The sequence below is a fragment of the Psittacula echo genome (genome assembly GCF_963264785.1).
Source record: "Psittacula echo genome assembly, chromosome: 3".
In the NCBI taxonomy this organism is placed as follows: Eukaryota; Metazoa; Chordata; class Aves; order Psittaciformes; family Psittacidae; genus Psittacula; species Psittacula echo.
Genome location: NC_137736.1, coordinates 62,264,524 through 62,277,020, shown reverse-complemented (window position 1 = coordinate 62,277,020; position 12,497 = coordinate 62,264,524). Strand labels below are relative to the sequence as shown.

General features: G+C 39.6%; 1 protein-coding gene across 3 annotated transcripts in view; it reads right to left on the bottom strand.

The window, feature by feature from the left end:
- The window catches only part of MRPS9 (mitochondrial ribosomal protein S9), a 34,558-nt gene extending 22,262 nt beyond the window's left edge, over positions 1 to 12,296 (bottom strand). For all 3 annotated transcript variants that reach the window (XR_013956463.1, XM_080613797.1, XM_080613798.1), the window contains exons 1-2: positions 12,119 to 12,296; positions 4,960 to 5,139 (exon numbers count right to left, since the gene is read on the bottom strand). Coding sequence is in view for 2 of the 3 variants with exons in the window: in XM_080613797.1 (XP_080469923.1) it covers positions 4,960 to 5,139; positions 12,119 to 12,196 (258 nt within the window). In the remaining variant the exon portion in view is untranslated. The remainder of the gene's footprint in view (positions 1 to 4,959; positions 5,140 to 12,118) is intronic.
- Between the last annotated feature and the right edge of the window lie 201 nt (positions 12,297 to 12,497).

The window sequence follows — 12,497 nt, the reverse complement described above, 5'->3', positions numbered from 1 at the left end:
TAAATAATCTTTCCAGCACTACATGTTGCACATTCTGACTTCTGATCCTCCTTCCATTCCTACCTATCTGCAAGCCAAGAAGTTTTGTTCATTCACTTCTTCAAACATCAGACTAACTGAATTAAATAAGCTCAGCTGGGTCAACAAGGGTTACTTTTATTTTTTCCTTAAGTCTCGAGAAATGAAGAATTCAATACTTTAATTCAAATAGAGTTGGCTGAGTCATGCTGGGATAGGGGAAGGAGACTGAAACAGTTCAGTCCTTAAATAACCTGCCATAAGGAGGAGAGGTTTGGCAGGGCAAATCAATCTTGCCCAAGTGTCTTCCCATACTTTTGTTGAATCTACAGCTCAAAACATTCCACTGATACTCACTGCTTTAATTCTGTGCAAAGATAGTTATCTAAGTAACACCCAGTGAGAAAAGGTATTTTGTAGAGAACAAGGAAAGAAAGAAAAAGAAAAAACAAAAAATCAAACCTCTTTCCTGGGGTTCCCTTGCAACAGCATCCTTTTTGGAAGGGGACTCAAGAATCCAGCTCATTCTTTTTTAAATATACACGAAACTTTAATCATCAAAACACTGAAGCGAGAAGTGACACTTTACACCATCACGCTTAATGAAACACCTGAGCAATAGCTGTTTCAGCTTCTTCTACTCCTCAACTTGATCACACAAGAGCCACTTCTCTTCTTAAACCTTGCCTCTTGAATCACGTTATTTAGCCTCTGTACTTCAGCATTTCTCAGACTGAGATGTTTGCTGGAACAGCTGTTTTCCTTTCTAACAAGACTAGCAGTATACTTTAAAACTTTTCAGCCTCCAAAATCCAGAATATTTGAGGCAGAAACATGAGTGAATAAAAGAATGGGACATGAAATGTTAACTCTGAAATGGTTTTATTTATTTAACAAAGATTAAAAAAAACCCAAAAAAATCCATGACACACCTAAGTTTGCCTTATAAAACAAAAATGCTTCTCTAAGAGTTAACTACTAACATTTACTGAAACCACCCAATTACTCATCACTTTATCCAAGTTCTGGTTTAGACAGAAAGAAATTTCAACTTCACAGTGATATATCATTTTAAACCCATCACTTGAGGAAATAAGAAATGCTAGCATTATATGAAAAAAACCCCACCTTTTTTATTACATTACTTTTATACTAATAATTCCAAAACAAAAATTAACATCTTGTCCTGAGCTTACACAGCACAAAAATACGAAAAAACCTGTTGAAAGAAACAGTCATTATTCCCATCTTCATTTCAACTTTTCAAAACGCTGGTCAATATAAAAAAGGAGCTGAAAGAAAAGAATACAGCAGTCATTAATTCAGATGGACTTTGAAACAGAAGCAAGAAAATACTAATGCATAATTCGGCTCCGCTGGAAAACAAAAATGTTGAAAAGAGCATTCTAGCTTCAACAATTTAAAATAATCCAGTATTTCTTGTAAGGACAATGCTGGACAACACACTTCTTGCAGGCATGCATTTGCATTTTGTCCTGAATAATGTTTCTGACATTTCACATATGTCAATATTCATTCATTTCTAACACTGTGTTACTAAAATTTGAATGTTATTTAGAAATCAGATGTGCTGAACCACTTTTAAAAGCAACTGAATACAACCAACTTTTTATTAAAGTCTTCATTCATTAAACAAAACTATACCCTATGAGGAATGAAGTTTTTCCACATTTAACATTTTCATAGTTAACAACCTTACTGATAGTATTGCAACAATATATATGCTAGTGAAGATAAACACGTATTTTAGATTCAAATTGTTGTCAAGCAGATGGAATAATAGGTCATAGGGCAGACAACAAGAGAAAATGAGCACAGATCTCTTGCTTTCGAGTTTTACTAACTCTTATGTGGAAAGAGTATTGCTTTATGATGAGCTCACATCTGGGAAAGCATTTAGTGACTGCATAAAAATGAATAATAAAAATACTGGGATATAAATAGGTCATGAAGATTAAGATGCTTTTTGTGTATTAATCTTACTTCGATTTCTGGGCTTTAAAGTAGAATAGAACTGACAGTGGAAAATGAAGGTGGGCTATTCACTATAACCATAAGTTAAAGTTAAATCACAAAATTAAAGGATTACAGACTCAACTGGGGAAAAGCACCAGGTCAGGACTGTAATCTCTATTAATTAGTTATCCCAGCTGGGCAGTGGGTATGCAGCTGTTAACTTGATCAATGACTTACCTAAATGTCATCTCTACTGATTCGCTTATAAATTACCAGCAAGTGAGACTAATGTACAGGTGCTAATTTATTTAAACTGTTCTCTGCAGTTCTACATAGCTTTATAAACTGCATCTGGCACCTAATGTTAGCTGTCAGTTGTACTTAGACATGCCTGTCCTAACGACTCTGTTCATTAGAAATGAGCACAAATTATGAAATATTGTGAAAAATGATACATCAAATGGAATGGGCAAAGCAAATCAATTAGAAAAACTTCATAGCACATATTCACACATACGAGAATAAAACATCCTAGCTTCAGAGTAAGGTCTATAATACCAATTAAAAAGCAATTGGTAGACTTCTGCAGAGTTATATATCAATTTGCTGGATTTTTTTTTTCTCTTCCAGAAATACAGTTGCAATGCACAGCTTAACTTTTCATTCCTAAATAAAAGCATCTGTATGAGGCAATTCTGCTTCCACAACATCCAGAAGGATTAGCAAGTAAGTCAACTTATTTTCCTGCTTAAAACTTCACAAGGTTTAGCTTTTACTAAGCTATACCTAAAACTCCAGTGAAGAACAGAATCCTGTGATGTCTACTTTAGAAATACACTGCACAGGCTGATTAACAGTAGAAGACATGGAGGTATATAAGCACTCATGAGAAAGAATTATTACTATGAAATGTAAAGCTTGATAATTCTCTTGCCAGTGCTTAAGCAGCTTTTATATTTTTATAACAGAAATTTAATTATGCATAGCAGACACTATTACACACACTAATTATTTTCCAACACCTGATAGAACACAAAGAAATTAAATATGTACCACAGATACTTGGTAACACCAAACAAAACATTATTCTTTTGACTCCAATTCTCCATCTTTTCAGAAATAGAGTGTAAAGCAGTCCCATACCTGTCACCCGCACTGCATTTGTAAAAACTTGTTTCTAGAAACGTATCTGCTTTTACTAATGATGAAGCTCAGTTAATTTTTTGCAAACTACCAGTGTTGTGGATTCATAAAGAAGAAACCACTACTTAGATCGGGTCATTTTCAATTTCTTGCAGTCTTGTAAGCCATCTGTAAGCCTTCTCCCTAGACCCTATCAAGGAAGGAAGCTGGACTGCAGACTGATGCATTCTCCTACTATCAGCTTTTTGGGCAAGCAAACAGAACTACTAGCAGCAGCATCGTACTGTACTAACATGGGAGGTATTCTGGTGGCAGCTCTGTGCATGAATACGAGAAAGTAACTCAAAAAGCTAAATATCATTAAAGGTAAGAAAAGAACATCTGAAAAATACAGGAAAATAAACTTCTATTGGCTGTACAGAAATAACAAAGCCAATGTAAAGAAACAGGCTGCTATTACTGCTGACCCAGATGGCTCGATGAATACTTTTACTGCTGACAGGACCTTATCAACTCTACACCAAGACTGTAATAGTCTCTGCATTGGCACTTCTCCGTAGAAGAGCAAAGTGACATCTACAATTCTGAATGAAAGTAGCCACAGTATCAGAGCAAAGCTTTGTACTCATAAAGCTTGATTTCCTACGGATTTGTGACTTGGAGTCAAGCTTCCCTTACGGAGTCTCTGGTATCTTATAAAACTCAAGTGTCATTTCAGCCTTTTTCTCAGCAGGCCAGTAACTGTGTGTCTCTACTGTGTATTTTTGAAGAAGTTTTCAAAACTTAAGTTTTGAAGCCTGTCAAATGTATTTGAAATCAGCCTGTATCACCACCTACAGACTTAGTTCTTTCTTGGCACAAGCATGCTGTCAAGACCTCTTGTGTGGACACAGCTATGCTGACAGAATCTTGCCACTGAGAGAGGCAAAAAACTCCTCACCCTGAAAAAGCTAAACCACACACACCTCTTATTTTGCACATACTGCGTTACTATGTCTACCCCAAGGGCCCTGCTGATATACTGTGCTGCCATGGCTATAGTAACAGTGCTGCTGCTATACAGAGAAAGCTTCATCCATGAGACTTCACGCAGCTTCACCTAAGAGTGAATGTCACCAAATGACATTTCTCCTCCCTACCTCTGATGAGTCATAAAACAAGACAGAAGTGAAGACCAGGTGGGACACAAAAAATTTAAAAAAATCCATGTAACAAAACATTTTTCTAAGTGAAAGGGAGCATATCTACATGAGCTTAAATGACACAGAGAAAGAGGAGGCCACCCATCCATCAGTTGTCAAAGGAAATGGCAGTAAAATAGTATGTTTGGAACTACTGATATGAGTTTAAATTCAAGTCTGTATTAAAATCTCCAAGCTAAACCAGAGTGTTAGTTGTAAAACATCCTATAAAATTTAATTTGCATTACCACAACTACAGTACCATACAAGAAAACCCGACCTAAACATACACAGCAGGTCAAACTGTGGGTAAATGTTTCAAAGTGCTACACAAATCTTTACAGTGCCTCTTATAACCTCAGATCAAGGGTATTATCCATTAGTACTTTCAAAAAGAACCTACTGTGTTTTAGCAAGATATGGTATACAGCTCTATACTATGATGTCTGACCTCACATGGTAGCAGGGGTAGAATCTCTATTCACAGTCACAATGTTTGCAATGTATAGTAGCATTCTTTCTTATTCTGACAGTTTGATTAAAATTCACAGAAAGCTGAGGGGCTCATGCTGAAGTAAAGTGCTTTCAATATCTGAAACTCTACAGTAAATTACTTCTCCAACAGAGCAACTGTACTTACATCAATATCCTCTTGGGTAAAAGTTTCTGGATCTTCTCCCATCATGTTGGCTAAATGTCTCTTTCCTAGGTTGAACTCTTCAATCTGTTTTTTAATAAATTCCTCTGTGTACTTTTCAGGTCCTGAGGCTCCTACATTTTTTGTCTGCACTGCTTTAGTGGTATAGATTAGCCTTAACACCTAAAACACACACCCAAAAAAAAAAAAAAAAAAAAAAGAAAAAGATATTTATTTTATATTTTTGGCACAGTGAGCTCTAAATAACATGAATAGTATAACAAGCCATTCATACCTATAACAAGATTCAACACACTGTTGTAATAAGTTAGATAAAGCAGTGTTACTCATGAAACCATTTTCTTCCAATTGTTTAATGCCCATAAACAGATAAACACATTCTAAAAGTTCACATTTTCACACATTATAACTACCTCTGAAGATTTTTCTGATGGAAAGAAATGTATCATATGTCAGGAACATCCAGCAGAAGCAAAACATAGCACTGTCCAAGAGACGCAGTCTTCAGATAAAAATCTATCAGTAAATACACAAGTTTTGCCTTAACCTATAGCCATCCCATAACAAAGTATGAAAATAATCTGTGGGGCAGCTCTATAGTGGCTTTCAGAAGTCCATGGCTGTACAAATGCTGCTAAAGGCTCTGGAAAGGTTATGGAGTGCTCCTTCCTTGTTTACAGTGCCAGAATAGTTCTTAAGCTATTTCACCATCTCGAGCAGAACAATCAGAAAACTAGTAGGTCTCACCACGAATACTATTGAGCATCACTCCAGCTCAGAAGTCATTTGATCTTTGTGGGATACAGGTTTGTCTTTTCTTCTATCAAGACAATCAGTAGTTAAGATGACTGATTTCAATCAAGCGCTAAGCCAGACAAACAGGAGCTTCACTGACATAGCTATCTATAATGTCCCAATTCTGGCCTATTGCCAATATTATGCGCTATTTTGTCTCTCCAACGTTAGTATTAAAGTCCTCTGCAGCTTAATTATTCCACAAACTGAATGAGAACTGATTATTTGTGTGGTCTTCTGTGGGAGGGAGGAGGGAAGGAATTACAAGTGAAAAGCTGTGTGGAACAGAAAAGCAAAGACAGGAAAAGAATCACTTCTGAATCAGAAAAATGCCCAGTTGTGTTCACAACACAGTACTCTGAAACACTTCTCTCCAGCTCCTTCAACATGACACAGCCTGGCTTTGCGAGCAGGCAGTGCCATTTCATAACACAGAGTGAGCCCACCCTATAGTCTGCCCTTACCAGCATTCTTTCCTCCATTCCCTTCACTTGCCCTGCACCATTTCTGACACTCAGACTTCGTTTGCAAGGCAGCTCAGGTCCCTACGTGTGGCAGAATTTCTGTTCCCTCCCAGTGAGTGGCCAGTCCTTAGCTGAGCTGGTTAGGTCCAAGCAATTCAAAGGCTCTGAGAAGGGACAAAGCTGACATGAGGTGGCTGAACCGCACATAACTCGGAGCAAGGAAGTAGAGGAGTAGTCCTCCCATTACCTTCATTTCCATTCAGCAAATTACTAAATTGCCTCTGTGTTCCTGAAGCTGCAGCCCCAGTCTGCATTTAGCCAAACGTTAAAACTCAAACACAACAAAGCAAACTAGTTAGGGTCCTCATGAGGAACAGAATAAAGCTAGTACTTGAAACAATTCAATGTTCTCCAGGTCCCAAGAATCATCTTCTCCAGATCACAATTTAGACATGCTGACCATTTTGATGGATTTTTCCCATTCCAAGTTAAGTTAATATGAGCAGCATAAAATACTTGCTATCTTCCTGTAACTAATACAACGTAATCTTCAAACCCAGCTGTAACTAAAATTATACATGTCAATTAAAACAAGATTAGATAGATATATTTGCAAGACAAACAAAAGTGGATCAAACTTACACCTTCTGTTAGTAATATGAGTTACCTTGCATGAACTTCTCCTGTGACTAGAAGCTTTGGGTGCCCTCTATTACATAGTCAAGACCTACATGAGCAGGAAATGAAACACAGCTATTCTTGTACTTTCACAGAGCCTGGCTGGTATTTTGGACACCTTGCAGCCCAAGATGGACTGATCAAACACTGTAAATAGCTGTAAAGCTACTACAGATAAAATTACCTGTCCAGGAGTGTTTCCAGCTTCAATACACAAAAACCTAACAACTCTACTTAAAATTTCAGTTTGGAATAAAGACTACAATATCCTGCCCTAAATCTAGTACAGTACATGCCTGTGCTGCAGGATCAGCCCTATGAATTCAATAAGGTTTGACACAGCTGGCAAAGTAATCTTGGAATAACAAGGTCATATGATATGAAAAGAACTGACCTTCTATGGTTTTGCAACCTGACATAGATAAAGATATGCCCCCCAAGGTATGTTCCTCAGAAAAGTAACCAATACCTCTGCCAGAAAACATCTAAAAACAGCTCCAAGGCAGAATTTGGTGCTGAAGAGCCTGCTGTTGATCTGTTTCTCCACAGTTTATATGTATTATATGCAATCCTAGTCCTGGTTTGCCCCCCCCCCCCCCTTTTTTAATTCATGTTTTTTGTGAGGTTACATTAACATATACAGAATTAACATAAAAACAATCAAAATTTAAAATGTACACATTTTTCACAGGCAAGGCTCTGGTGATTTCCTTGGAAAGCGGAGGTATGCCCGCACATTCCCTATTCTTCTCTCCTAGTCACTCCTCAGGAAATAACTCCATTCATCTTCTGTCTTACTTGTCTTAATAGTAACTAATTATTTGTAATTCCTTTTAATGAACATATGATTCCTTATTATGTGGCCCAAAATTGCTTTCTCTCTGCTATGCTTTAAATGGAATACTTTAAAAAAGACTGCTTTCATCTTAGTCCTGTCAATTTCTATTGTAATTTTCTCATTTTTGTCCTCCTTCCCTCCAGCTATTCATATTCTTCCCTGGTTTCAATTCATCACTAATCAAAAGTCCCTGGACACACAAACTGTTCATAATTAGAAAACAGCCTCTTATGCAAATTAATATCTACTGCATTGGGTACCTCTTCTGGGATAAGAGTACTATTTCATGGGTGGTACAGGCAAGAACTGCAAAGCGCAGCTAAATGCTTCTGGCATTTCAGTCAAACAAGAAAGTGTCTCCTCTGCTTTCTAGAAGCTTGCATTCACTTCTTATGTGTTTCATAAAGCATTACTGCAAATAGCAGCCTCACAATTTTTATAATAATAATTGTTATTAACAGTAGCCCTGAAACAACAGACTCTGCCAGAACAGGGGAGAAGGGAAAGCCTTTACTTCTGGATGCAACTCCATGGTACTAACCCTCCCCTCCCAACTCCTTCCCAAGCAACCTAGCATTAAAACAGCTTGGCAAATCCCGATTTTTAAGAGAGACTATAAATATATGGAAAATCAGCTTACATAAAATTTGCCTTAGGAAAAGAAAAAGGCATTTTCAGACAACTTCAACTTCTTGAACCTATTTTTTCCAAGAAGATAAATAACTAGGAACCTTTTACTTGTCCTGTTGATTTTGCTTCACTAGAGTTATATAGATATAACATCAACACAAATCACTAACAGAGGGATCAAGCTTCCTATATTTTTGGAATGCAAGGAAAGGGGAATCAGAGACAGGAGGCTTTAAGTCAAGAGAAACATCATCCGTTTGACAACAACAGATAGTTACAGAGACAAAAGATGACATCAGATGATATGGCACACATGCAGTTGCACCGGTTTCATGCTGCTTCTATGCTCTAAGCTGGCACACATTAACCATTGCCTTTTCCAAATTCACAGAGCGCACAAATTTGTACCAAAAAGTTATCCTTGGGAGAGAGTTTCTGTAAGAGATGTGGAACTGGAGTGGTAGAACCACATCAGCATGCAGGACAAAAGCTGCCCTGTATCCACAGCACACAGTTAGTGCTGCTAAACTCAGCAGACAAGATACTAACAGTGGTCTTCTAGTCACTTGTTGCACAAGAAAAAACATGTATTATGTAGCAATCATACAGAATGTAAATGCTCAGACCCATCCTGAGTTTCTAAAGAATTACATTTCATTCAATAGGTGACTTTCTGCTTTCTAGTGTACTGTTTTACAAAAATGTGTTTTAATTTATTTACTTAAACAATATTTACATAATCTCAGATTTCAGTCAGCCTATGAAATAATTAAGTGAATCAGAATCAGGGCTATATTTTAAGAAGCATTCTGTAAAACACTTCAGAAAGTATCACAAGGTGTCAGCAAATATGCATAAATGATTCTATATTACTTTTTATAACCAGTTTCACAAAGTATTTAATCAGAAGAAACTTCTCAAAATAAAGCCTCTTGAGAGGTAACTGTAAAACTGCATCTCCCCCACCCAGAAAATCTACTTTCTGTGCATATTTGACCAAACCTGCATATTAAGGTTTGCTTATACTATATACTATGGAAATAAATGACAGCTCTAAATGTATGGATACATGGCAAGTGGTCAGATGTGCATAACTGGGAACAGAATTTAGATACAGTTGTTTTGAGGCACAAGTTATTAAACACCAACAGGCTCTGCAACTCTAGCTTAGTTAACAACTGCAGAAAAAGCTACTCCATTCCCAGTATGTAGCTCTGAAAGACAGTCACCGAAGTGCTTCCATCTCTTTCTGGTACCAGTACATATACCATCTACAGAGATTTAGATAAGGTACCTGACCCAACCAAATTAAGTAGCACATATGGTACTCTGAAATCTTCTGAGAATAGCTATTCAATCACATCAAAAGTGACTAACAGCAACTAAGCTAGATCTTTCTTTTTTCTCTTTAGAAATTGTGCTAAATCTCTGCAATATGCTTATTAGAACAAGAGACTAAACCTGTTGTTTAGTCAAGGCTAAGCGGACTGGAATTACAAAGTTTCTCTCCCACTTTCTCTCTCAAAGTGAGACACTTTCAAATAAATAAAAAAAAAAAAAAACCAACAAAAAAAATCCCCAAGAAATTAAACTGTTTCCCCCACTAAGATAGACAAGAAGTAATGAACTAAACTCCAGCAAGAGATTTTTAGGATCAACATCATAAAAAAAGTTCCCCAACAGTAAGGGCAGGTAAGTGGTTAATGTGAGAAATGGTTATTGCAGATGAGAACAAGAGTGCATCAACTTATTGCCCTGTACTCAACAGCAACCCATATCAAAGGCAGAACAAGAGGACAAACAGGTACTGACCATTTTCCCAGGACTCTTCCCCAGTTTCCAGCAATCTGCAGTTCAAAGACATTCTGATACCTGGCTTTTAACAGCCCTCAGTGGAATTTTCTTCCAAGTTTTCTCAAGTGGCTTTTTGTATTCATATAAATGCTTAGCTTCCTAAACATCCTCAAAAGAGTTCCACAGGTTAACTACATCCAATGAAGGAAAAGTTTCTAAAGTCTCCTGGGCCCTGCCTCCCATTAGATCCCTTAATATCACAGAATTTTGGGTTGGACCTTAAAGACCACACAGTTCCAACCCCCCTGCCACGGCAGGGACACTTTCCACTAGACCAGGTTGCTCCGAGCCCTGTCTAACCTCCCTTGAACACTTGCAGGGATGAGGCAGCCACAACTTCTCTGGGCAACCTGTTCAGTGCCTGCCTCACCATCCTCACAGTGAAGAGCCTCCTCCTTACACATCCTCTTTCAGCTTAAAGCCATTCCCCCTCGTCCTATCACTACTTGTTCTTAGGAAAAAGTTCCTCTCTAGCTTTGTTTCCTTTCATTTACAGTTAGATGATCTGCATACAACTACAGACTTAGGTACCGATACCACCCCCACTTCGGGGGGGGGGGGGGGGAGGGAGGGGGAAGGTGAGAGGAGTAGACAAATGATCTCTCACGGCCACTTTGAGCCCTGCCTTCTACAGTGACTCCTCTTTCAAGATCATTTCCTTATTTACAATAAAAATCCTTTTCAAACTCAAGCAGGTGCCTGCCAGGAAAACTAAGTTATTGTCATAATCATACCTTTGATACAGGATAACCAAAACAACACCAACTATTCCAACTGAGAATGGAATCAAATGTTAGAATATTTTCAGACTTACTCTGTTTCTCATTCCATGCACAACTTAAGCACATGTATCTGTGCTGTATAAAGAGCTACCCAGATGGGCACCAAGTCTTTATCCCTAATGGATAAAGTTAATCTAGAAGTAACCAATATAAACAGGTCAAATTGCTCCTTCCAGTATTACCTTTCATTTCCTTACTGCATCTATCTTCTGTTACCCCACAGCTTGGTTTAGTTCTGTCACCGAACAGTTCTTCAGCCCTTATTATCCTAAATTACTCTGTCATTTGAAAGTGTTACCAGCATGCCTTTTTACTCACTTGCTGGTGACTGATTAAATATACATACAGGTGTATCAAATACCACTGCACAAACAGAGTGGCTGTCCTCAATACTGACCGCAACCAAGTTTTTTAATTAAACATCAATCAGCTGAACACCAGTCTCTCTAAAATCAAAGGGGTAACACCATCTAATCGTAAGTTAAAATACTTGTGGAGCACATTCCTCTCTCTGTTACAGGAACTGAAGAGTTCATTTCCAACATGCTGAACAAACACAATTCAAGGTGATCAACCTAAAATATTACTATCTGGTCTAGTGGAAGGTGTCCCTGCCCATGGCAGGAGGCTTGGAACTAGATGAGTTTTAAGGTACCTTCCAACCCCCAAACCATTCTCTGATACTTCAACTTTGTGGTGGCTTTAGCCTATGCACTGCCCTGTTAGTTCTAGATACATACGTAATAAATCAGGTCTTAACTACGCTTTCCATCAAGAAAGATAAGCTCGACTCACGGCAGGGCCGACCGGAAACGCGGCGCCGGCTCTCGCCCTCCCCAACGTCGTTTCCTCTCGGCGCCGGCTCCGCCGGCGCCCGCTAGGCCGCAGCCCCTCCGGCCAGGGGGCAGGGCCCGGGACCAGAGCAGCACAACGTCCCGGCCCAACCGAGGCCTCCACATTGTCACCCCGGCAGGGACACTCGCGCTCCGCCCCTCCCGCGCCACCCGCCACCTGCCGCCGCACGGAACCGTCCGCAACTTGGCTGAGCCGGGTGGGCTCCGCACAACGGGGCGGCGAGAAGGGCCCGGGCCGGGTCTCACCTGGGCTCGCGGCCCGCCCGGCGCCGCCGCGCTCCAACGGCCTCCCAGCCGCAATATGCGACCAACGGTGGCCGCCATACCCACGGCTCCCCGTCCCGGCCGCCACGGCAAGGTACGGCACGGCGCGGGACGGAAGCTCCCCGCCGCAAGCCCCTGCGCCACCGATTGGCGGGCGGGGGCAAAGGGGCGGGGCTACGCCTGCGCGCTGCTCTCATCACCTCATCGTTGTGCCGGGCCGCTCGGCTCGCCTGCTGTCACATCCAGGATAGCTTCTGCAGCGTGGTTGGGCAGTGGGCGGGTGTTGGACTGTATTTCAACTGTAAAACGCTTGTTCAGGCTGATGTTTAAAAGGACGGTTTATAAGTTGCATTAACTTGGG